At 41.3% G+C, this 25,610-nt stretch overlaps 2 protein-coding genes across 4 annotated transcripts; one reads left to right on the forward strand and one right to left on the reverse strand.

Annotated features, from left to right (window-relative positions):
* Window positions 1–1,935: 1,935 nt before the first annotated feature.
* On the forward strand, window positions 1,936–15,892 carry UPB1 (beta-ureidopropionase 1). 2 transcript variants are annotated; one of them, XM_042865561.1, is made up of 10 exons: window positions 1,936–2,079; window positions 2,570–2,741; window positions 4,212–4,299; window positions 5,048–5,142; window positions 5,927–6,088; window positions 9,814–9,983; window positions 11,374–11,455; window positions 12,250–12,292; window positions 13,396–13,550; window positions 15,649–15,892. In XM_042865561.1, exons 1-10 carry the CDS (start codon window positions 1,979–1,981, stop codon window positions 15,730–15,732), a joined length of 1,152 nt encoding a protein of 383 aa, XP_042721495.1. In that variant the 5' UTR covers window positions 1,936–1,978; the 3' UTR covers window positions 15,733–15,892. The 2 variants fall into 2 exon arrangements, with proteins under 2 accessions (XP_042721495.1, XP_042721496.1); XM_042865562.1 differs by lacking the exon at window positions 5,927–6,088.
* An 835-nt stretch (window positions 15,893–16,727) lies between these two features.
* GUCD1 (guanylyl cyclase domain containing 1) lies at window positions 16,728–25,602 on the reverse strand. Of its 2 annotated transcripts, none has more exons than XM_042865564.1 (6): window positions 25,392–25,602; window positions 23,959–24,043; window positions 22,358–22,523; window positions 21,521–21,612; window positions 19,849–20,090; window positions 16,728–19,370 (listed from the first exon to the last, which is right to left on the reverse strand). In XM_042865564.1, the coding sequence occupies exons 1-6, from the start codon at window positions 25,600–25,602 to the stop codon at window positions 19,279–19,281; spliced, it is 888 nt and encodes a 295-aa protein (XP_042721498.1). In that variant the 3' UTR covers window positions 16,728–19,278. The 2 variants fall into 2 exon arrangements, with proteins under 2 accessions (XP_042721498.1, XP_042721499.1); XM_042865565.1 differs by lacking the exon at window positions 25,392–25,602 and adding an exon at window positions 25,128–25,249.
* Window positions 25,603–25,610: the final 8 nt, after the last annotated feature.

Consider the following 25,610-nt stretch of genomic DNA (forward strand, 5'->3'; position numbering starts at 1 on the left):
TTTATATACACATAGTCCCTATGGAATAGCCTGGTCTCCTTTCATCATTATTAGTAATTCTAGGCTTGTCATTTCCTGTTCACGCAGTCTGGACTTGGCTGTGTTGTTGCAGGATGGTTGATACGGCACACAGGAAATGTACTGTTTTTTCAGATCTCGACTGTTCATGAGTATTCTTTTCAGGGGCTTCAGTTTTATTGCCCCAAAGTCCGTTTCCTACATGTAGCACGCTTTAACAAATGACAAACAAACAAGTCAGTGAAAGTTCACACTAAGAATAGAAGCTGGAAGAGAAAAGTTCAGTTATGTGACCTTCTTCAGGAGCTGGATACAAAATAGACCTGCTGTTTTTTCTTTTAATTTGCAGTCCAGGCTGAAAAGAGTTTGAATAGTTCCCAAAGAAACCCAGGCCCTTCTGTTTGTTTCTACGAATCTCCAGAAATGCTTTATTTGTTAGTTGACATCCTGAGTATGCTGATAGGGAAATAAACGTAATTTGGTTTCCTAATTTCCCTGAATTTTTGCACTGCTATCTCATTCAGTGATGTTTAAAGACCTGCCAGCCACGAAGAGAACAAAATGTTATTGATACATACCCTTAAAATTGACTGTTAAAGCAAATTAGGATCATCAAATGAAAAACACCACGTAACTGTCAGCCACTGCTTATTGTTGCTCTCCAGAAGTATGTTTGGGCCTGGAAAGTGATCACTAAGAAGAGGTTTGCAGGACCTTGGTCACAAAAACAGACACAATGCTACACCAATGACTACAAGACAAATACTAACATAACAAACCAGTTATCCAGGCTTTTTTAAACATCCTTCCTTTCAAATGATGGCATTTCTTCTCTTTCGTATTCACTGCTTTTGTTTTGTCATGTGCTGTCGCCCTTAATTTTAGCTGATCTTGGAAATGCCCCCAAGACTGAAGGGCTCTCCTCAAGGCCTTCTGCCTCAAGGAGCCCCATCCCTCACAGCAGCAGTGCGATGCCCTGTGCACCATGAGCATTGCTGCACCATTTGGGATAAAAAAGGCACAGTCACATCTCAGAATGCCATGATGACACCTGACTGTCCCTGTGCACTTTCTGTTTAAAGTTAAATATTAGACACTCTCTCCATGATATTCTTTTTTTGGCCTAAAGGGCTTAATGTTTAACTGAGAACAGCAAACAGCTGTAGATGTGAAGTGCTGGACGTTGTTATATCCTCTAGAAGATTCAAAAAACAGTGCTTGAAATCAGTGTGATGTGTCTAGATGTGTGTGGCCCATTCCTGGGCTTGGTAGCTGTTATTTTCAATCAATGAAGTGCCGATATTCTGCATTTCAGTAACATTTTGAAGGAGATGCAATGGCCAATGCTGCAGAGATCATGAGAGAAGCAAGGGTGGCTGTGGGGCGCGTGCCATTTCTCTTCAGGTGTTCTTTTCTTCTCTTACATCCAGGCCTTAACGTGTTCTAGCTTTTATTGGACATTAACTGTGTTTTGGGGATGATTTTCTGATGACATTTGGTCTCAAATCCATCTTGAGGGCAAAATTATTTTTTACTCCTGGCTCACGATCAGAGTCTCACTGCAACTAAAATGGGCACGCACACATCCGTGAAAACTATTGTCATTTTATGATCTCCTTCCTATTTCTAAGCCTTTTTATTGAATGCTGCCGTCATAAAAAGCTCCTAAAAATGTTCTGCTTTTAGATTAGTTATTTCTGAGGCTGTGGAGCTGCCCCAGAAGTGAGAAGTGACCTGGCACGACCACATCATTGCTTCTTTAACCATTTGGGGCACCTCAGGTTTAACCACTGAACAACCTGAGGGCATCAACCCCCCCCTGCAGCCCCACAGTGCTGAAGTCTGGGCCACCATAGTGGGGAGGCTGGGGAGAAAGGGGAGTGGCCACCAGGACCCAGCAAGGGTAAAGTCCAAGGGGCTGCGTGCCCAACGGCCTCTGTGTGTGCCCAACAGCCAGGCCATGGAGGGAGAGCTGGAGTCACTGGAGTCATGCCTGGAGAGGCACATCCCACCCCAGGACCTGGCCGAGGTGAAGCGCATCCTCTATGGGGGTGAGACGAGGTGTGCTGCTGGGGATGGACAGCTTGGGGGTCAGGGGGAGGCAGTGTGAGGGTAGGTGGGCTGAAGGGAGGAAGAAGGGCGACCTTGCGATGAGGTAATGTTATCCGAGAGGTCTTTTCCAGCTTTAGTGATGCTATGATTCTAAAAGTGGGGGTCTGACATGAGGGAAAACAAGTTGGGAAAGCGCACGTAACCTTCAGGGCTAGGTAGAGAGCTCTGTATGCGTGCGCTCCTTGATTCTGTAGTAAATAGCAATGTCTGGAAAGCACAGTTATGGAGGCAAAGACTGAGAATTTGCTGCCATGGAGCTGAGGTCACACACAACCTGGCTGCTGCCTGACTTCCCTTATCTGACAGCTGTGTGACACAGGAGCTTGGAACAGCAACATCTTCCCAGGGCAAGGTGACACGTGCGATCGTTTTGGTCTGTTGCATTGCAGAAAAGGAGTGCATCTTATCTTGAAATGTCTTTGTTTCATCTTCAATCTAGAAAACTTAGCTTGCCAGTGGCTGCTCTATCATCTGCTCAACAGAGAGATTTTGAACTACAGGGCTACGGATTTGATGCTGCTCCAGAGCAACTGAGAAGGCCGCGTATCGTTCGAGTAGGGCTGGTGCAGAACAAAATTCCTCTTCCCACTGACACAGCTGTGGCAATGCAGGTACTCAGGCTGTTTGCATGTTCCTCTTATTTTTACTGGGTGTTGATATTACAGTTCCATCACAAAATGTCTGCTGCTGTCTGGCAGCATAGGACCCATCACTATCCCAATAGAACACACTGTAAGAAATCTGAGTGACCCGGGCAGTTCTGTTTTTTCTCAGAACCATCTCTCCTGTTGTGTTTACCCAGCGAATTGCCCAACCTGCATGCAGTTTTTCCAAAGCTAAATATTTAATCACAGATTTTGTAAATGAAAAGACATTGCCTCTAAAGTGAAACAGAAAAATGGTTTACCTGAAACCAAAAAAGGTGGCAACCTGTGGAAACCACAGTGCTGTACTTGTTATAATTGGGAAACATTCCCTTATAGGAAAATCCATGACAGCAAATATGGATTAATGAATCTTTGTGCATTATTCTTTGTCCTGAAGTAAACCAAATGTTATTACATGTTGACCGGCATCATGGACATGAAAGCATGGAGATGAGGCATATATATATAGAGAATTTAAAGGAAAATGTAACATTTATCAAATCTCATGGGGTAATAGTTTTGTCCACCAATAGGACAGAACATCTGCAAGGCAATTTATTTTGTAAAGACTACATGTCATGAGAGCAAACAGGTAATTTGGGATGTGGATCGTGTTTGTGGATTCTTTGTGGCATCTATGGAAAAGATACCAGTTTTTAAATGATTTTCCATTAGCAACAATTATGTAACTATTTAAATAGCTGTACAGCTGTTGAGTTTGTAGGTCCCTGATGACTTGTGTGGTATTCACTTGTTTGACACATGAAAGTATCAATACAAAGCCCAGCACCTATGCTTATCTTTAACAAGAACATTGAAAGAAAATAGTACTTTGATACAGTGTGTTTTGACTAATGAATAAGTGTTTTGATGTTCTTCTTGGTAATGATCTACTTACCTCTTAGGATAGAGGGATTGAAAAAATAGATTGGAGTTAATAACTCATAGAGAGTGTCCAAGATCCACGTGTCAGCAGGATTCAAAGATAACTGCAAAAACTGACTGTCCTTGCTCCCATCTTAAGTTTCTGGGTACTTGACTTTGAATACAGGTTTACATAACACTCTTCTGTACTGTTTACAGTGACCAATCAAAATACATTTTTTGCTGATTCTTTTCAGATTTTTACCCATTTACTAGGCAGTCAGCAATGAAGTGCCATATATTTAGGTGTTGTAACCATGGAACTAGGATTCTAGTAGCTGGCTCTTTCTATTTTCAGCATCTAAATGCTTTAAAAAAACCCAAACATCTATATCCAGCTCTTCAGATCCCAATTCTCTTAGGAATGTTGACTTCTTGAGTTATTCCCTCTGAAAGCAAATGGACTAAGTATAGAACAATATAAAAAAAATAATAATGTGAACAAAGTTTGTGAAACCAGGATATTACTGCACAAGTGAGTTACAATAGCATGATGCTTCTTGCAATTAGGTGGCTGCACTGCACAGACGAATTGAGGAGATTGTGGAAGTAGCTGCAATGTGTGGGGTCAACATCATTTGTTTCCAGGAGGCTTGGAGTGAGTACTTGCTGTGATTCTTTGTAGATTGTCAGAGGTCGCATTCCTTCTGGTTCAACAGGTATCCTGTACTGGATTTCTGTCTTTTAAGCAAACAGCAGACGTCTTCCCAGTATAACAGTTGAATGTTACTGGTTTGATTTCTGAAAGAAAAGAAATACAAAAAAAAACCCACACAAAACAAAGCATCTTTGTTGGCAGAACTATATAGAGTATATCCGTGAAGTCTGTTGTGCTGAAGGCTGGATTTGCTACAATGGTGATATTTATAGGCACGCCTCATGTTACCCTTTGTGATCTTTTCCTCATATTTTTCCTTCTAAAACTTTCTTTCATCTAGACCAGATACTTTTAAAATTAATAAATAAATCTAACTTTAATTAAAGCAGAGTATTTGAGGCTAAGTGGGTTCTGGAGGCCAGAACGAAAATGAAGGTCTAAATTGTGAACGCGGGTGGTTCACAGAAAGTGTACTCTGATGACAGGGGTTTATTTTGGACCTTTACTTCCAGTAGGACTGTCTTCACTAAGCGCATTGTTTCTCTTCTGCTTTGGCCTGTGTGGGTCCAAAACTCCTCATCCTTGCTAAAAATATTTTTAAATAGCTTTTTCCTTTAAACAAATAAAACAGTTGAATCATTTGGAAGTGTTTGATTTTTATCTGTATTCATGGAAACAGAAACACCTCTGTATTTCTTGAACGACGTGAACACTCTTGTAAATCTTGCCATGCGTTCATGTTTTCCAGCCATGCCCTTTGCTTTTTGTACAAGAGAGAAGCTTCCTTGGACTGAATTTGCTGAGTCAGCAGAGGACGGGATAACAACAAAATTCTGTCAAGAGGTAAAATGAACAAATGGCCTCAAACCCTTCCCAGCTTTTCCATCCGTCTATAACCACCACTGATTAGGTTAGATTTCTTCGTATACTATGAGAAATCTCCAATACTCTGAAATCAGTTTTCATCTTCTTTGTGAAGACATGGACAACCACAGCTGTGCTCCATCTTTATTTTTCAAACCAATCTGCCTTTTGCCATGGGAGGTGTATGAAATTGCCCGTTTAACTGTTCCTGAATGCTATACATATTTTTTCATCCAGGTGTTTTTAATTTGGATAAACACAAAAAGATAAGAGGTTTGAAGGAAGGGTGGCAATGTGCTACTAAAGTGGCAGTCAGAAGGTGCTGTGTCTTACTTGCACCTATGTTCTTTAACATTAACCTTTCATATGTAACAACGTTTGAAATGTTTCTAGATCTTTGAAATAGTTTTCAGCTAGCTGTGGTGTTAAATATATACAAGAATGAAAGAATGGGAGTGGAATCAGTCTCCCATTGAACCTGTGAATGGATTCAGTTCAGCTCCACGGCTTGAGTGTTGCAGTTAGATGCATTGAGCACCTTGTATTCCTAGCTGAAGGATTCAGGTGGAAAGCTCACTCTGATGTACCCATCTTTAATGAAGCATGAATACTGGCATGCTGGTGTGGGTTAAGCACGAGCACTTCAGAACAGTCGAAACAATGCCCAAGATGAAAACTTCTTTTAATGCTTCTCTATGAACCACAAGTGAAAATAATTATCTCAGACTTCTGTGTAAAAGAGGAACCGTGTTCATTTGTGCAGCTGGCAAAGAAGTACGATATGGTTGTGGTGTCTCCAATCCTGGAGCGAGATGAAATACATGGAGGAACTCTGTGGAATACTGCAGTGGTCATTTCTAACTCAGGAGCTCTCCTTGGCAAAAGTAGGAAAAATCACATTCCAAGAGTTGGAGATTTTAATGAGGTAAGGTGCAGTAGTCAAGACCATCAAGCTGGTGTAACCATGCAGCTCTTGTTTGTGTCACCATTATTGTATCAGTCCTACTGGCAGGAAGTGTGACGTAGTTCTAGAAAATGTGGTTTGCTAAGTATCACATTGTTTTTTCCTCGGGTAAAAATATATGAAGATAATTTATCAGAAGTAGAGTGCAATGACTGTTAAAGCACCAACATTGAATCTGTGCCATATACTCTTCTTTGCCTCATGGAAACCACAAAAAAGTTGAGGATCCTTTAAAAATAAACATTTTTTTTTAATCACAGCTTCTTTATGTTACCTGTGCATGGTTGGCTCAGTTTTTACTTGTAAGCATGTCAAACTTGCTTTAATTTGGAGAGCATTTGTTTCATGATTCATGCATGAGCATTATTTGCAGACTCGATCTCTCATTCTCTCTGAAATTGTCATGGAAATCACAGTTCTTTTGCAGTTATTCAGTTTCTGTCAGTGGAATCTTGTAATTAATTAATTTTTTTATTGCATTTCTGGTTTATGGCACCTTCTGTTCACTAATCACATTCCTTCCACTGAAGCCCACACAAGTTTGTAAGGCTCTTCACCAGAATCAGCTTCAGAAACTAACTCAGTGAAGGCAATGTCGAAACAACCTGGCTGATCTGAAATGAGTTTATCCATCCATAGAATTATCAGAAGAAAGATCAGGATTAAAAATTAACCAAAAATCTAAAAATACATTGTCTTACCTCACTTAATCTCTCCTTGTCAGCCGAAGTGAGTGATTAACAGAGCCCTTTCTTCAGAGCCTGTTGTGTGTATGCTTACAGTTGCTGTTGTTGCCTGTCTGAGTGCAGTAGACTGAGGCTTCAGAATCGGGACTTATTTATTTTGCAAGTTATTTTATCTTGAAAATTGGTATTCAAAAACCTCTGGAAGTTGACCTGCTCTCCTAGGCCTGGTCAGACTGGTCTGGCTTTCTTCAGAGGAGGATGTTAATAGGTTTCCTCACAATGGATTTCTGGCACGAGTCTGTCAAATCACCAGGCTTCAAACTTTAATTATTATGTTGATTTTTATTATTATTTTATCAGAGCTGCCTTTTAGCAAAACAACATCTAGACAGTGGGTTGTGGAGCATCAATGGATTGCAATAATATTCGTGTTTACAGCTATGAAACTGTAACGAAAGAAAGGCACTTTGAAAGTTAAAAACTACTTTTACTTTTCCACATGAAGTATAGAGTTTCACTGAGTGTTTTGCATAATTCTAAATTAAAGAATTATCACAAAGCAATCTATTATATTGCCAGTACACTATAATGATTCGACATTTCTTGTTAGAAGAGCATTAAGTCCATTTTCTTCTGAGCTGAGCAAATCTGATAGAGGAATTTTAGCAACAGACGAGACTATGGGGAAAGCTTATGCTCAGCTCTGCTATTTTGATGTTTTGTTCTTTATCAACAAAGCTAACCCCTAAGGAAGGGTTGAATTTGAAATGGTTTTTTTATGGCTTGTCTCTGTGGAGCAGATTGGGAAAGGATCCTTGTTAAGATCATCCTTGATGAATCAGTGAGAACTAAATGGACGGGAGAAAGAGATTGGTCTCTAACCTATTCCGCCGTGTGTGGGAGGACATATAAATAAACAAAAATCAATCCTTCTTGAGACATCACCGTTTGTTGCTGTGGAGATGACTGTGACCTCTGGTGGAGAATAAAGAATAAGGACTGATGAATTCCCTGAAGCAATAACATTCTTGTTTTTCTTCTCCTCTTGTAATAAAGGAAAACTGAGAATAGAAGAAAAAATGGAAATATATTCAATTGGCAGAGTTGTTTTGAGAAAGGATTACTTGGGCGCTCACCACATGGCATGCTCTCTAAGCACATGAAAGGAGATGAAATCTGTGCCCACGGGGCTGCGTGATTTCAGGAGAGCTGATAAGAAGTCAGAGCCTGTCCCATTTACTGGGCAGAGTGAGCCTCTATCCCACCCTTCCTTCAGAACATGACTCTTCACCTCTTCCATCATGCCATTCTCTCACACTTAGGTGAGACCCTGGTTGTCCCCCAGCAGTAACTGTGCTTCCTCATGTTGGGTCAGATGTTGTGTTTCAGTTTCCTGCAATATCAGTGGCAGCAGTTGGTACAGTGGACAGTCTCAATAAAAACTGTTTTACAGTGCACCTTTCTTGTATGGTAAGAGCCACACCTCGCTGTGTCAAACTGTTGGATTATGGTCTCTTTGCTGTCTCTGAAATCATCACAAAGGGATGATGTTAGCAATAACTGGCCTCTTCATTTCCAGTATCCACAGACATTATATTAGGGGTGTTAGCTAGAGTGCTCCTGTCTATTCCTATTTCTTATCTGTGGATCTTTTATCAGTGCCTAATCCCTTCTGAATCTGCTGACGCTCCCTGCTTTCACAAACTGGTAGAAGCACATTCTATAAGTGTTCTGCCAGCTGCTTAAAAGTAATTATTTTGGTGTAAATCAGATACGAGTGTTATTTCAGTGGCTGCTGCTGCTCTTCTGGGATTTCTGTATTCATCTTATCCACTGCCTTTGTGAAGCTGTAAATCTCACTCATAATCACCCTCAGCCTTCTGTCTGCAGATCAAAGAGGTGCAGCCTTTCTAGTTGCTCCTCAAAAGGCAGCTGTGCCATTCCCTTTGTCATTTCAGTCAGCTTTGCTTATTCCATCTCTAATATATCTTCACTGAGATGGAAGCACTGGAACTGCCCAGCCTACTCAAGCTGTGGGCACACAGAATTCATGTAAACCAGCAACACTGTGTTTTCTTCTACATTTCAGATGCCTGAGATTTTCTTGGGTATTTGATTACCACTGTACACTAAGCAGGCAGCTTTCAGTAACTCCACACATTCCTTTCCCCTGTGTCTGTTTCTGCAGGTTCCCTTTAGAGTTTGTCTCTCTTGATAGCTGTTAGTGATGCCCTACCCTCGCCTTCACCAGTGTCTTTTACAGGAATTGGCGCATATCTTACTGGAAGGCAATGTTTGATGTTATAAGAAGTTTGCAGCATATGGTAAATGAGATCTTTTAAGCCAGCAATTGGCTCCAGTTTCTTTAAGGAGTGTTCTGTGGATTTATCCTGTGATTTTCCTGGTAGTTCTTCCCAACCACCTGTTAGCAATTGTCATATAGGAAATGTAAACAAGTAATCTTAGCCATACACTGATATTACTTAGGCTGCTCACAGAAATGTTGCGTGGCATTACATAACAGATGAAAGTAAAAGAATTCGTTGTTCTTTAAACAGAGCATATCTTCTCTCTTTCTAATGAGACTTCAGAGGATTGTAATGACTTAGGAAGATTTTATGTGGTGGGAGTACTAGGAGATGTACCTTAAATTTGGCAATATGTGAGTTGATTTCAAGCTTCTGTAGAATTCTGTAGTGCTTCTAGTTTGAGGTATAAGTCAGCCAGTGCTGATGGTGTCCTATAAGGGAGGCAGAAAGGACCTTCAAATGGATCTCAGTACATCTCAGAGCCACTTCTTGCTGACTACTCATTGCAGTGAGTGCTAAATGAGAAGTTTTGTCCTTGCTTGTGGTCTCATAACTTGAAGCTGGTGACTGGAAACTGTGATGTATCCAAACAATGTTGGAGGTCTTTCTTTTTTCTTTTTTTTTTTTTTTCAGAAGTCTGCCTTCGATTTTGGATCCATTTATTTATGTATTTATTTATACTTTTTCGTAGTCTACTTACTACATGGAAGGAAATACAGGACACCCAGTATTTCAGACACAGTTTGGAACAATTGCTGTCAATATCTGCTTCGGGCGCCATCACCCCCTGAACTGGCTCATGTACAGTTTGAATGGAGCAGAGATCATCTTTAATCCTTCAGCCACCATCGGAACACTCAGGTGACAGACAAGCTGCTTTAGGCTGTTACATAATTTCTCATTTATCTGAATTTCCAAGCCCCTCACTGGAGTCTCAGGGTCACTTTGCAGAGGGCTTGGAATCAGAAATACCACCTCCATGTTCTGTCTTCATGGAGGATTCTGCATTCTTCTCCATCTGGGATTTTGGTCCATCGATCTGTTTGCAGTCACCAGTTCTCTTCCAGTACTTTACTTGCACATCTGTGAGTGTTTGGTCTCTGAGATAGTTAACCAGCATCCAGCTGGTCTTCCAAAAGCTACAACATTTAGACTGGCTACATCATATTTTTGTCTTATGATAGGCTGTAGTAATTTACAGTCAGGTTTGGCTGGCCAGGTGATTATGCATCCTTCACCTGGAAGCCAGTAAGTATGGTACCAAATAGCCTTTGTTGACTGTCATTGAAACTGCCCTTGGTAATTTTTAATGTGAAAGATAGGATCTCACTTAAGCTGCATAATATTTGAAAATGTCCTTTGAAAAGAGTTCCATGAATGCATAATGCTTTTGGGGCATTCGTGTCACTACTAGAATAATGTTTGTGATGTTGGACTACTTACATCCCATTAGGAGGAGAGCAAATAGAGATTACCCTGTCGTCATGCAGCGCTTGATTGGTACTCTGGGTGCTTCAGGCTCTCCTAATTATTGGCTTTCGCTTGATTGTTTTTAAGCACATAATTTTTATTGCAGGAAGAGGACTCTTGAGACCTATGTAGAAAACTGTCTCAGGGGGTAGCTTCTTGTCTATAGCCTTTTCTTCCTATCTGATTTCTTCTGTGAAATTGTAATTTGCTGGAGCTTTTCAATAAAATCCCTTTTTCTTAGAAGAGCTGGCTGCCAGACTCAAAGCAATTGAGAAAAAAAGGCAATAAAGCAACTCCTTTCAACCAGATCCCATGACCTTCTCAAGTAAGATTCTGGAGTTTGACTGGGAGATTAATGACAGATACTTGCACCTTGAGTACCTGCACCTTGCCTTAGCGCTCAGAATCTGGCAGGTACATGCTGTCAGCAGTATACTGAAGGTATCACCTTTGTTTTGGAGCTCTGAGTAGTTCCAGACCTCCTATTAATCTGATAACTGTGTATCAAGCTATTTAATAAAAAGAGGACTGTTTCTGCTCTAAACATCAGTCAGAAATGAAGCACCTGTTGGAAAATAGGTGGCGGCTTGTGAAAGAGAGGGAGCTGGTTTATTCCTTATTTCTCAGATCTTGGTTTTATGTCAATGTCAGGAGATTCTGATTATTATTGGTCTCGGTCGCTAACTTTGGCTTTTTTGACAGAAAATGTGCAATGCTGTACACATAATCTCAGTTTCTGCAGAAGACAGTGAATGCCAGCCTTCTTTTCTGTGTATTGCAGCGAGTCCCTGTGGCCAATTGAAGCACGAAATGCTGCCATAGCTAATCACTGCTTCACGTGCCCCATCAACAGAGTGGGAACGGTACGTATCGTTGCTTTATTTCATCTCTTCATTCAAGTATTTTGGAGTAATTCAGCTGAAGGTAATGAATACCATGAGAACACCTGGGTTCCTCTACTGTGTGAGGCCCCTTCTCTCAGTGTTTTTAACATGAAGAGGAGCAGTGACTGAGAGCTGCCTTGTTGCTGGCAGTCTACTTGTTGCAGCTGTTTTCTGCTCTGAAGCTGTTCTCTTTGTAATCAGCACTTGCCCCTGTTGCTAATTCCCCTAGTTTCTGTGGCAATGTGACAATTGTTTTAGCCAGAAGAACTGAATATGAGGCATAACCCCAAGTCAGGGCTCACTGCAGTTTGCTGTTATCCAGGTCCAACCTCCTTCTGGACACAGAAATGCTATAATCAGAAATAATGTTGCAAACAACAGGTCATTCCTGTCTTCGGATTCATCCAAATATTCTGTGTTCTTTTATAAGGCTCTTTGCAGAAACCGAGATTTGTTCCTGCAGTTATGCAAATACCTTTGCCACATTTTGTCACCTGTAAGAATGGGATTAATTAAATGTTTCTACTTTTGCCCTTCTTGGAGTTGTAATGAAGCATGTTTCCCAACGTGTGTGAACAACAGGCAGTGGTACAAAAATGTAATTGTCTCTAGTCCCACCATAGAAACAAGGTCCCTCTGATGGCTGACTTTAGATAATCAGGAAAGTCTTACTAGATGCATATGAACTTCCACAGTAGATGTGGTAGACTAGTAAGGTTTTCTCGAATGAAATGGATCTATGCTGCCACCTATGGATTCCTTCTTGTTCACAGGAATACTACAAAAACGCCTTTACTTCTGGGGATGGTGGAGAAGGTATGTTCAGAAATTGCATGCAGTGCTTGCTGATAACCTGTTGTGTAGAGTCTGAAGAATGAGAGCTCTCTTACAAGTGTCTATCCCATGTCATCTATGTTAGCCATACTTAAGACTGCTGCTTTGTAAGCTGTAGAGAAGCACTTCCAACTAAAGGTGGTGGTACCATGCCATGTGGTCACCAGTTTTTTTTGTTGAGGTTCCTACATGTTTGCAGAGGGCTAAGTTTGGGAGTCAAGGCAGTACTGGGGGACAGAAATCCCACAAATTAATCTGTTGTACAAGTTCAGGGTTATTAACCTTAATAGCACCAGCCTGCATCACCAGCTAAGCCATTTTGCCCCGATTCATAAATCTGTTGGGGTTAAAGAAAAGCTTATAATTACATGAGAGAGACTTAACAGCAACATTGGTGTCATGACTGGTCAAAAACTTAGGTCTGAATGCTTTTCCATGGAGAAATATTCTTGGCTAATTCTATTCTGTTTTTCATAACTTCCAAGTGAGGACTGGTTGAGAAACCAAAAAAACCCAACTGATTATAAGTAATGAGTAAGAAAGAGATGTGGCTGCATCACGGTTGCTGATATCCATTACGCAGTGGTGCAGTGTGTGGCTGGTGGTTGGCACAGTTTGGAGCTGTACAGTATGAAGTACATTTTATTTCCTGCCTCAAATTTCCATGCTTTCACCTCTGACCTTGCACTAAAAATTCTAAAGTACTGAAACTCTGACTGTTTGGGAAGTTTATGATTTGACAATTAGCATTCAATTAAATTCTTGCTTTCATTTTTTATTTATTTAGGCATTTAGTGCAGTGGCTTAGTAATGGGAAAGCGTCATGCATTATTTAGGAGCAATGCAGTTAGGTTTTTCTTTGTATTTGTTTGATAGATCTGAAAGCTGTGCTGTGCATGAAACAGAACTCATGGTCAAACTTGCAGTTATCTTAGGGTTGTACTGTAAACTGCTCGGGATGAGATATTGCTTAAAGCACTGCAAAAGGGACAACCACAGGAAATTGAACCAAGTACTGAGGGAGCTGCATGTGGAGCTGTGTAGTTATTTGCAAACATTACACGCTTATTAAACTTCTCTTTAAGCACACCATGACTTGGGCCATTTCTATGGCTCAAGTTACGTAGCTGCACCAGATGGCAGCAGGACCCCGGGACTCTCCCGTACTCGGGATGGACTTCTTGTTGTAGAGATGGATCTGAATCTTTGCAGACAAGTCAGTGACAAATGGAATTTTAAGGTAAGCCCAAATATAAAGAAATGCCTGTTTTTAAGAACAATTTGTGTATGATATTAGAGCAAACAAGTTTTCCTAGCAGTCGTATAGTGTTACAACTGTTAAAAGGCAGCCTTTCTTCAGCAACCTACAGCTTAAACTGTGGAACTAACAGAATGTTTTGGAGGATGTTGTGGAGGCTAAAGGTACAAATGGATACAGAGAGGGAATAGCCAAATTCAGGGAAACTGGGGAAGTAGCCTTGAAATGAAGAGCTTACCCTTTGGTCCTCAAGAGCTGATTGCCAGAAACTCTGAGGACCAGTAGGGGAAACATGCAGTTTTCTTATGCAGTGTACATAAACGTTGGCCAGTGAGCTGAGATGGATCTTTGATCTGATCTTACGTGGAGCTGTTGATATTCTTATGGGCTTTTCTTGTCAGCTGTAGTGACTTTTGTATATGAATGTGCAAAAATCTTTTGGTGATAACTTTCTGGCCGTGGGGACATGCACATGTTACAGAGGAAAAAAGAAGCATAATCTCTTTGAAGCATCCTGACACGCTTTTGAATTAATCTCAACCAGATCATGGCAATTGCGAGCCTTTCTGTGGGATTTAACAAGGTTTAGATGTTTTGAATTCTCAGCCGAAGGTAACTTGGATCATGTTGGTGGTAGGTGGATGGTTGGACTGTATGATCTTGGAGGACTTTTCTGTCCTTCATGATTCTGTGGTTCTATGAATTTGGAGTATCTCCTCCAGCAGCAGAGTTCAGTTAAGTAGTTTTCACCTCAACTATTTAAAACAGATAATCATTTGTAAGCAATGTTAGTTAATCATTTCTTAGCTAGAGACAAATTTCCCTGTGGGTGCTGCTCATCTGTATATAGGCATTAAATGGAAAAGTAGTTTTAGGTCCTTTTCTGTACAGAATTGCATGTGATGTTTTGCAGGTGTGTGGTAGGCATATGGTGGTTGGCCTAATGGACTTAAGCTGTGCTGTGAAATCCCCAGGCTTCTGAGTCATGCAGGCATTTATTTAGTTCTGCTTTACCACTGAAATCTTAAGCTATCTTTGCAGAGCTGGGATGTGTCAGGAAGCATATGGAGCATTGCAGAGGCATCCAAACAAAAGCAATTGTATTGATTAGGGGGAAAAAAAAAAGCAGTAAAAGCAGTTAAAGCAAAGCACTGACCTTTAGCTGTGTGGTATAGAATATTTTTATTTTTCTTTTTAATTCAATTGTCGTGCTCTCAGCACATTACAGTTTTCTGTTGATGGTGTGCATTACTCTCATTGGTCTTTTGGCACGTGAGGCATAGCTGTGGCTTTTGTTTGTATGAGTGGGGTTTTTTTATATCATTTTACTCTCATTTCTGGCTGAGATAGACATCGATATGGGGAGGATGAGGAAGTACAGAATCATCATTTATCCACTGCAGAAAACCTTTTGTATTGTGTAGGCACTTATTTAACTTGTCCCAGTATCTGCTACTTACCAATGAAACCTGAATGGGACATCAGTGTAAGATTTAAGATTGATCAGCAACAAAACAGTTATACAGGTTGTCCTCATTACGTGCTGGCAAGAAAGAAGCAGTTCACATTGCAGACTGTGCACTTGGGAAGAGGATACCAGGATGCAAAGTGCTGTATCTCAGTATCCTAGCTTCCTGCATCATCCAAATCAACAATATTTCGTGCTATTAAGGAATGAACTGAGTGTAAACCAGATCCCCTCAGTGACACTTATTCACACTTACTGCTGGCAGTTGGGTGAATCAGTTGTCAAGGACGTAATACAAAGACACAATTGCAGGTATGCTCCTTTTCTATCCCCGACATAACTTAAAAAGAGAATGTTGTTGATGAGTAAAAAAGCAAGCCTGGTTTTCACCTTCAGCTTTCAGCTACCCGGGATGTCAAAACACAGCTTTAAGTCAGCAGACTTGAAGGACTTTCACTTTGGAGGGTTTGCTTTTTGACTGAATTCTCATCTTACTATTTAAGTCAGTTAATAATAGGCCTACATTAAAAATCCAACGCATGGTAGATACTGCTTTTTTACAGACATTCTTTCATAGCTAACTGAACTGAAGCTTTGATTTTCCTTTTCCAGATGACTGGTAGATATGAAATGTATGCAGACAAGCTCGCTGAAGCAGTCCAACCTTGTTTTACACCCAACATAATCGGACAGTAAGAGAGATCAGCTCAATACAATCAAATGGTACATAGCAAATGAGAAGGTACAACTTGGCATTGACTTACTATGAATTACAAGTTGTTACTTTCATGTTATTTTAATTCTCTGCAAGTATTAAGGTTCAAAACTATGTGAAGTAAAATAATTTAAAAATGGATTCTGTTTGTTAGTTCTTTTTTGTTTGCACTAATGATTCCCAACCTTTGTTCCTTATTAGAACTCTATTCAGTGAAGAATACATCGATACAAAATGGTGATGGCATTTATCCAGTATTGTGTACAGGGCTGCATAATTCGATGGAGAGGAGATAAAAAAAATTTTTTACACATGCTTTTTAATATGTTGCGTTGCACGTGTCTGTTTGCTTCTGCTTTCCCATTTATACACTCTACCCAAATGCATAATTTGAGGAGAAAGGAGACATAAACTGTTTTCATGGATTTTTTGGTTGGGTTTTTTATTAGTTTGTTTCTTTCTTTGTTTTCAATTGCCACCCATTTAATGCAGTTTTGCTAGAGCTAAGTAACATCCTGTACATGTCCTACATGTTTGGAGATCTGTGTGTCCTGTAAACCATCACTGCTTCGGTTCTTTGTATTTCCTATCACACTATATATATTTCAGCTGCAGTTGGCCCACTGCCTTGGATGGCCTCCTCCAGGGTCCAAAAGCAGGGCTGAAGGCAGATGCTTTTAACACCTCCAGCAGCTTGGTGCTGTGCTGAGAGACAGAAATGGAAGCAGTCGCTCATGTGAATGGAAAGCCACGGAGATGCTGTTAATGTATAGTTAATGCATGGACTATTAGTGTATACTGAAAGTTTGTTTTGCAGAGCTCAAGTGATGGAGTAGGCATTCAGGAAGTACAGGAGGAATAAGATTTACAGCTTAGTAGGTATTAATACATATCTGAATCAAACATTTGATCTCCTGAAGAGGAGAAATCCAAATAACCATTTAAGCTGTGCCAGTGAAGTATATAATATGCCCTCTAAAGATTTTCCAACATTTTTAATAATAAACCAGTAAATAAATACACCTGCTACATCATGCTACAGGGCTATCCATGACTTTAAATCTTTATTGAGAATGGCTTAATTACAAATAAAAATATATTTATGTATAAAATCCCTGCATGTAAAATACCCCCTCCTTTGCTATGGACAGCATGAAGGAAACAAAGTGACTGACTGCACATTTTCAGAATGAGTGTTTTGATGGATGATCTTCCCATGGAAAACAACGTGCCAGAAAATGCAGGTGTTCTGGACACTTGGCCAGCGAGTTTCTTCGTGGCCTGAATTTGTGTCATTTAAATAGTCACCTTTTTGCTTTCCTACTGCTCCTTCCTTGTATTTTCATCTCTCATTACCATATTCCACTTGGCTGTTGGAGATCCTGTTGCAGTGAGTGGAGCTCTCATTTCATCTGTATTAACTCAAACAGCTTTGGTTCTACATATTTTCAGTTCTGTACATTTCAGACCATTTAGCATGCCCTTAAGTTCATGTTTTATACATAAGCTCCAGATTCACGTGTGGAAGCTGATGTCAGTTACACATCTTTTGTAAGTTGTTTTTTTCTGAAGGAAAATGCCTGGGTTAAGAAAGTACTTTTATCAACCTGCAATTTACATAGCTGTTAATTATTAACACAGTTAATACAATCCCTCTAAGCCAAACATTGTGAATTTGAACGTGGATATAAAATTTCCAGGTCCAGCAGCCATCTGCTGACTGCTGCTGGAGGGACCAGAAGGCGTTATCTACTGCAGGATCATTTTCTGGGTTTCTATAAGATAGTGGTTCTGCTGCTCACAGATACATCCCAGTTTTTACTCATTTTGCATGGACAGCTGCCAGAATGTAATCCAGCTTCACTCCTGATAAAACAGCATCGGGTACACTGAGAGTTTCTTATTGTGTACAGTTTGTGCAGAACTTCTCAAAGCCTGCTGCATTTCACATTGCTGTTTTTTAGCTTCTGTACAAAGGAGTGCTTTTGATTTTACTATGCATACTTACTACATGCTTTCCAGATACTTTACAGTAAGCCAGCAATGGTAGAAGATGGTTTCTCCTAGAAATTTTCTAATGCTGAAAGTATTTCCCCACTGAATAGCAATATCCAGTTATTGTTATTCCACACAGTTCCAAAAAAACCTTTCCTTTCCTAACAGTTCCTTTCCTAAAGCCATGAGAAAGGTGTGAGATCTCTGCCTGAAGTGCAAAACAAATTTTGCCAGCTGTACATGAGTACTAACAATTTTACCTACCTGTCAGAAATTGTGATGGCCAAATCTGAAGTATGTGGCTATTTCTACACTTTTACAGTGCTCCCCAGCACAGTCACTAAACCCTGGCAATACATGACAGGATTATGAATGGGCTACTAACAATTTCACTTGAAAATGTTTGAACAGAACTCCCACTGAATCCAAATGCAGCTGTAGTATAAGTTTTGGTTCTGCTTTTTGTTACTGTAGCAAAAAGAAGCTCGTATTCCCTGTATTCTTAATTGATTTAAGCTCTTCTGAGCAGCTCACTAAATGGACATAAGTAGGAAAGTTTGGCTCAAAATATGGTTCAGCATTTTAGCTACAATCTAGTCTCACTTGTTATTTAAAATTTACACACAAAACATACACTACTAGTGTGTGGGTGATTTCTGTATTTGCTTCATAAATGTATATTTAGACTTGGGTGCATCAGAAAATTGAACCCATGAGTGCCATAATGTCTAGAGGATTTTGCAAAGTGCAGTGAAGACTCCTAGGTCCAAACAAATATCCTTAAACTTTTGGGGTAATACAGAGCTCTAGACAGTCACCCGAAAATATTTAGCCAAAAGAGATGGAGTTTGCAGTGCAAGGGAACAATCTCAGTGGCTGCTATTCAAAACTTAACCCAATGGTATCATAAATGCTAAAACTGTGCATTTTATACATGGGAAGTTTCCTTGAGTAAATGTTTCACTCCTATAATACTGATAGCCCAACAAGGCAATTCCATTATCTGAAAGTAAGGTGGTTTAACATCAGTATTTCTTTGTTTCATAATTCCCTGCTGAACCTCAGATCCCTAGACTGAGGATGAAGATCAGCCCAGATGCTTTGAAAGAGAGTGTAACAGGTGTTGTCTATTTTTTTTCCTGCTCTTGTTTATCTAAACCTATGCATCTATTACCAAGTGTTGAAGTTCATAGATTTGGTGCTTTTTTTTCCTCATGTGTATAATTTGAAAATAAGCTCCAAGTGAACAGGCTTTGGGCCTGTATTTCAAAACTGCTGTCAAATGTGCAGTGTTAAAAATGAGGGAAAAAAAAAAAAAAACTATGACATACATTGCAAAATCAGATATTTCATCCGGAATAAAAAGGTAAAGACAGCATTGCAATATAGTCCTATCAATGTCTATAAAGCCTCCCTCGTTTAAGATCCCACTGCAGTTCAGGAGGAAGGTCTCTGCAGGGGGTGTCCTGAGACAAGCAGCCAGCTGCTGTGCAGGCTGCACCAGAAAGGACCAGAAGTAACAGCTGTGGGTGTCAGCTGTCAGTGTAGATGAACAGAATATCCTCATCCGTGCCATAACTTCTCCTGGCTTCTTCAAAGTTTCTGATGCTGGTGCAGCATGTCCCTATATAAAAGAGGAACAAAGTATTAGTGAAAATTCAGAAGATGCCTGTGAGGGGCTCTTTTACTGGGTCTAGCAGACTCTACAGAGAAAAGTAACTCATATACTGACTAGGTTTATCAGCCTATGTTACAGCTTTACTCACTGTAGTTTATCTTCTCATCTCAAAGGCATTGCTCACAGAAGTAATGCTGTGAATAGGTATTAAATTGGTCATCTTGCTATACTCAGCACAAAGGTACAGCTCAGTACCTCTCCAACCTCTACCAGTTTGCTAGAATCTCAGTGCCTCAAGTAAATCACAGAACAAATTGGTGCACTGATTTAATAAATGTTGCAAAGCCTATTCTGACAAACTGGTTAGTGATGCTTGAAGTACACGTGTGCTAAAATGGGAAGTCCATATTAGTGTGGCTTTGCATCATGGAAATGTTAGTGATGAGGTGGTTGAGAATTCACCCAAAAGGAGCTGGCTACTTACGGTCAGCATAGGCAGGGTTGTTGTAGTAAATACTCCCTGAGGCTGTGTTGTAGCCACATAACACAATGAAATGGCCCTGGTAGTCAGGATTCCTGCAGAAGCACTTCTGTCCAATGGGTAGGAAGCAGCAGTATTTGACAGGACTTGAGCAAAGGTCACACAGTAACAAGACTGCATTCACTAGGACAATGGCTACGTGACCTTGGGACAGGTGTTTTTGGATGTCTTGAACTGTTACTGTGCTGTGGGGGAAAAGAAAAAATCAGACAGGTTTTCAATGAAGTTAAAACATCCAGGGTTTGCTACAGAGAAAGCCTGACCAGATTCAAGGTCTTTTAATCTCACTGCTGTTTCTGAAGTGCAGAGCAACAGCACTGGATTCTGAAATGCTAGAAATATAACCTCTGAATGTATGAGATGTCTGGGAGAAGAGTATTAAAGGAGCTGGCAACTTAGTAAGTAACTGGAGAGACTTGAGGGAAAGTCTCAAGTGAAGTGTTCCATCCTGCCATTAGAACTTGATGGTTAACGACCGTATGCTAACTTAATACATGCCCAAATTTGTCTCTGTCACAAATATGCATATTGTGCAGATAGTTTCCACTATCTGGTTCTTTTGAGGCTGTGTTTCTATAGCACCTCCACAGAGAACAAGTGTTAATGAATCATGACCTAAAATCTCATTTGTTAAAAGCTGTCCTTCACTGTTTATTCCAGATGCATTAGAACTCATCTCTTTGATGTGTTTCAGACATAGGGCTGTGTGTTATACACGACTGAACTTGTGCTTTTTAATCTTTCCAGTGTTGCTTCTCCTCTTTGATGCCCCAAACTCAGTACTGCACAGGTAGATGTTCACTCTGTCCCGGCCTTGATCAAGGATGTGATCCTTGAAAGCAACATGGACTGACTGTCCCTTCTCTGTTGATGCAGCTTTAGTTAACAGGTGGTGCCATACAGACTCTGTATATGTGAAAAAGGACACTTAATTATTCTGTTAATTAAAAGTTGCATTGCAGCATTTAAATAATGCCCTGGTACAGGCTATGCTGTACCCTCTTTTCTTAATCATTCACCCCACTCTGACAACAGCTTCACTACAAAAAGGGATACAACTCAAGCTAAACATGGACACTTTCAGTTGTTTCCCATCTAGAGTGTCACTGTCACTTGTGTAACAGTTCTATAATTTTTTGTCTTCTCCCAGGTTTACAGTTCTTTCACTTATTTCATCCTCCCCTTGGCAAAGGCTCATATGCCATCTTTTTCTATGTGCTTCTGTCTAGGAACAGAGACCTATGCTCTTTGCATAGCTCTAGGAGCAATGGGTTGTGTGTCCACATAGCATTTTCCTTAATTCATATTACAATGGTACTTAACAGTGGCCAATTAAAGCACTGAAAGCATTCCCTACAGGTTAATCTTAATGGAAAATCAAATTCAATATGTAATAGTCAACTCCCATCAGCATTTTCAAATCACTCTGTTGTCATTATTGCTCCTCAGACTTCACTGTTAAGTCTTTATGTCCATTCTTTCAAGACATTTAATAAAAAGACTAATTCACAAAAAGGCCGAAGGTCTCATTTCAGTCTGTCTTTCACCAGTTTATCTCAGTGACCAACAAGAGACCCAGAGACTCCAACATGAAAGGAGAGAACAATAAACTTACCACTTCTCCACCAGCACCTTGGAGGCTTTGGCTTGTGCAAAGAGCTGATTCACTCGATTCTCTTCTGTGTCAAAGTGCTTCCTGTAAAATGACTGGAGACAACAGAAATTGTGAACTGGAATGATGTTCACCTTAGGTAATTCACCATTTACAATCTCTGCTGGCAAGGCCCTGTATACGTTTTTGATGAGGGAATAAAAGCTCTCTCTCCCTCAGTTTCACTGCTAATAAGAATTCTTGCTCTAAATTATCACTTTAATTTCATTCCTGGTCACTTAGTGTTATAATTTCCAAGCAGTGGCTATTCAGCTGCCAACATGAAGGAAGTCTCTCTGGTTTGTACTGGGCAGAAGGCTACATCACAAAAGCTACTGCTGCTGTAGGTGCTCACTAGCAAACTTGGAGGAGGCCACACTCTCACAGACACAGAGGCTGAGCTGGTCTCTCACCTCTAGAGGTGGCTCCTCCAGGTCTGGGCTGAGTCATGGTGGTGGGGAAAGTTGGAAGCTAGCACTGCTTCTGCCCAGGCTGTGCCTGTTCTGTAGGCAGGTAGAGGGCTTCAGTCTCCAAGGCTGTTGAATAATCTGTAACTTTATATTTATGGAATAACTTTATATTATGGAAAAACTTTATATTATGGAATCAAAGATGTAAAAAAAGATGGGAACATATCTAGTTTCTGCTTTGAAAATGATCCATACCAGTTTGGGCAGTGGGCAAACCTTCTTTCCAGGAGCTATGGCTAACTGGCAGTAAGACAGCAGAGGTACTTTAGCATGTTGCATAGGGGTCCCTCTTACAACTGCCTACCATTTCGCAGTAGATGAAAATACTAACCTGATTTTTGTAGCCCTTGTCCACTCCAAGTGTCTGGGTGCAAAATTTATGCTTAACACCAAAGTGCCGCATTAGGTAGGCCAGGTCAATAGTCCAGATACTCTTTGTTAACCCGAGTTCTTGGATGGCTTTCTGAAATTCATCGTTGTCCAAATGATCCAGGTACCTATGGTATCAGTAAAGGTAGGGGAAGGGAAGCACAGGTCTTAGGAGAAGCACAGTACGTGCTGTAGCCCAAACCTCCACATCCACAGGACAGAAAAACCGATACAATGGGCTTGGCTAAGAAATACCCACAAAACAACCCACAAAAGAGCCACAAAGTTAAGGGAAGGAAGCAGAAAATACATAAATGGATTTATTTCTGACTTTTCTTATTGGAAATATGCAGGTAACTCAACTGCTTTATAGTGCTAGAAGTATATACAGGATGCTGGACAATAGGCAAGCTATACTGAGCAAGTATAGAACTATCCTGAAGGGCTTACAGTCTACATATACAAGGTTAATGGAGCAAATGCAGAAGGGAGCATTAAAGACTAAAAGCTGCTTCAAGCAACAGATGAATTTCAAAAGGAGGAACTGGGAGGAAGTTGATAAATATTCAAAGGAAGCTTGCTTAGTCACTGATGACACAAAAGGCAGTGAGGGGGAGATGAAGTTCTGAAGAAAGCTTGGGACAGGTTGCAAAGGGGTGGGGAAGGGCAGTTACAGAGAGTTCTGGAGGTCAAAACAAATGGAATTAAATGAAGAAAAGAAAAACAAAACGTGGAATTGAGGAAGCAGGGCAAACAAGGTCAGATTGGCAAGGTGAGAAGATTAATCTTGAACGCTGAGTTTTGGACAGACTGGTGTGGCAAAGAGGTTAAAGGGAATGAAGAGGCAGAGGTTACAGAAGTCAAGATGGGAATTACCAGCACACGGACTAACGTCTTGGCAGAAGGGATGGAGAGAAATGAAAATCTTCTCCTTCATATCTACTAAGTGGACATCTAAATAGGTATTTCTCCTGCACCTAAGCTCATGTTCCTCTGTGGAAGGAAAGAGGAGTTCAGCAGGACAGCTACAGGTTCAAAAAAAGAAAAAAGAAAAAAAAAAAAAAGATGGCAATATAATGCATAGCTGTGAAGTTGAAACCACTCCTGGAACAAAAACCATTCGCCCCACAGGCTGGGGGCTCAGCAGGACAGAGACAGTATGCTCAGAAACTAGGATAAACCATTGCATAACGATATAGGAAGGAATTATGTGACTTGCTGTGGCAAATACCAGTTCTGAATTGTAACAACAGGAAAGAGGGATAACTTCTTATCAGCTTAAGCATGCCAGAGTGCTTCATTGTTAGCTCAGTGCTGATCAATCAAAACAATTATTCAAACGGTCTTAAGTTTGTCTTAGCTTGTCTTTTCCCTTTCTTCTGGATTGCTGTGCTAGGCCCTGGCAGCAGTAATTCTCCAAGGGTATTCAGGGATATGTGCTCTTGTAAGGGTAAGCAAAATTCACAGCTGCTCCAATATACCTCATCTCCCTGGACATTGCTTCCTGACACCCTCTCCCACGGGTTGGGTTTTCCCACCCCTTCCAATGAAAACAGCACTTACTGTAGCACCATCCTGGAGCAGGCCAGCCCGCAGTCCCAGTGGTACAGCTGCTGAATGACGGGCACTTTCAGCTGCACACATTCAACTGCAGTGAAAACACCCCATGTGAGTAAAATGTAACAGCTATGTAACAGTTATATGGGAATGGTTTTTTGTACTTCACCATTCCAAGTCAGCTTGTTCTCAGCTCTGTATTCTATGCCACAGAAAGTCATAGGTGAAATGGGTAGAAAACAGACACAGCCATGATCTCTAGGCAGTGATTTCTTACAAGCCCTATCGATTTCAGCCTCTTCTATTGCTATGTCTTTTTCCTTATTGTAATTTTTTCAGATAAGACAGCTCACAAATGACACCATTTGGACTTTCAGAAAAGGGCAAAGGAAGAGGGACAAAACCCAATCTCTATCAAGAAGTTCTGCAATACCAGTAATTCATCCCTTGTAGTTCCTTTTTGGGTGGTTGTGGTGGTTTCAGTTTCAGAAAAGCCCAGATTGCTTGATGGACTGAAGTGTTTCCGCTTGGCATTGCAACTTCAAAGTCAATCCAAGTGAGTTAATCATAAAAGGCTTTTCGTAATGACTTTACCTTCAATCTGGAACAGACCCTTGGAAACCTTTGCTAATGCAAAGTCAGCTACGCTTCTAGATGGGGATAAAAAACCTTCAACATCCTGGGGGGCTAGTGTAGTTTCGATGCAGCTTTATTTGTAAAACTTTATGGATAATGTTTTGCAATTTTAAATTGTTTTCTCACAGTTATGGCTTACTGCAGCAACAAGCCAACGCAGTGCATTTTCTCAATCATGCCACCAGGTTTAATCATAACTTTGAAAGCTGGCACACCCATTGGTGTATTCAGTGTTTGTTAGCATCGTCAATTATACTTCAGTCTCCCAAGAAAATAACAGACCCCCAAATCCCACTTGAAGCAAGTCACACAGAATCACAGAATGGCCCGGGTTGGAAGGGACCTCAAGGATCACGAATCTCCAAACCCCTGCCATATGCAGGGCTACTGACATCCACATTTCATAGCAGCCCAGGCTGCCCAGGGCCCCATCCAACCTGGCCTTGAACACCTCCAGGTATGGACGGGGCATCCACAGCCTCTCTGGGCAGCTGTTCCAGCACCTCACCATCTCATAGTAAAGAACTTCCCCAACTTACAGCTCTGTAAGCACTGGCGGTGTGTTAGCAGTCGGTGACCACCCAGGGCCCCGTGACACCTCCACAACTCACAGCTTTGGTTCCTGCTCTCCATACGCGCTGGCTCCAACGGTAACAGCCAGGCCGAGCGCCGCCCGGCTCCCATCCCCGCCCCCCGCAGAGCTGTCAGCTCTGTACGCCACGGCCCGACGCTCGGCTGTAAACAGGGCGGAGCGCTCTCCGGCCGCCCCCAGACGACGCTCCCCGGGCCGCAGTCGCACTGACCTTCCTGCGGAGGGGGCTCCCCCGGCTCCCGGGGGCTCCTCATGGCGGCAGCCGCCCGCTCACTGCCCGCCCCGCCGGGCCCGGGGCAGCAGCATGCTCTGGTACGGCGCCGGCTCCTCCTGGCTGCGGAGAGGGCGGGCCCCGGGGCGGCCGCTCGGAGCTGGGAGGGAGGGAGCTGCGCCCAGGAGGGCCAAGAGTGCGGCGGAACCATCGTGCCGA

Source organism: Lagopus leucura, unplaced genomic scaffold (assembly GCF_019238085.1).
Source record: "Lagopus leucura isolate 7727_CA_CO unplaced genomic scaffold, USGS_WTPT01 Super-Scaffold_806, whole genome shotgun sequence".
Lineage (NCBI taxonomy): Eukaryota > Metazoa > Chordata > Aves > Galliformes > Phasianidae > Lagopus > Lagopus leucura.

Excerpts from the sequence above, each read along its gene's own strand:
- UPB1 (XM_042865561.1), top strand. The coding sequence starts at position 1,979 with ATGGAGGGAGAGCTGGAGTCACTGGAGTCATGCCTGGAGAGGCACATC. Across the intron at positions 9,984-11,373 it reads GCCACCATCGGAACACTCAG|CGAGTCCCTGTGGCCAATTG; the intron begins GTGACAGACAAG and ends TGTGTATTGCAG. Across the intron at positions 13,551-15,648 it reads GTGACAAATGGAATTTTAAG|ATGACTGGTAGATATGAAAT; the intron begins GTAAGCCCAAAT and ends TTCCTTTTCCAG.
- GUCD1 (XM_042865564.1), bottom strand. The coding sequence starts at position 25,602 with ATGGTTCCGCCGCACTCTTGGCCCTCCTGGGCGCAGCTCCCTCCCTCC. Across the intron at positions 24,044-25,391 it reads GGAGCCCCCTCCGCAGGAAG|TTGAATGTGTGCAGCTGAAA; the intron begins GTCAGTGCGACT and ends TTTTCACTGCAG. Across the intron at positions 22,524-23,958 it reads TGCTCCAGGATGGTGCTACA|GTACCTGGATCATTTGGACA; the intron begins GTAAGTGCTGTT and ends CTGATACCATAG.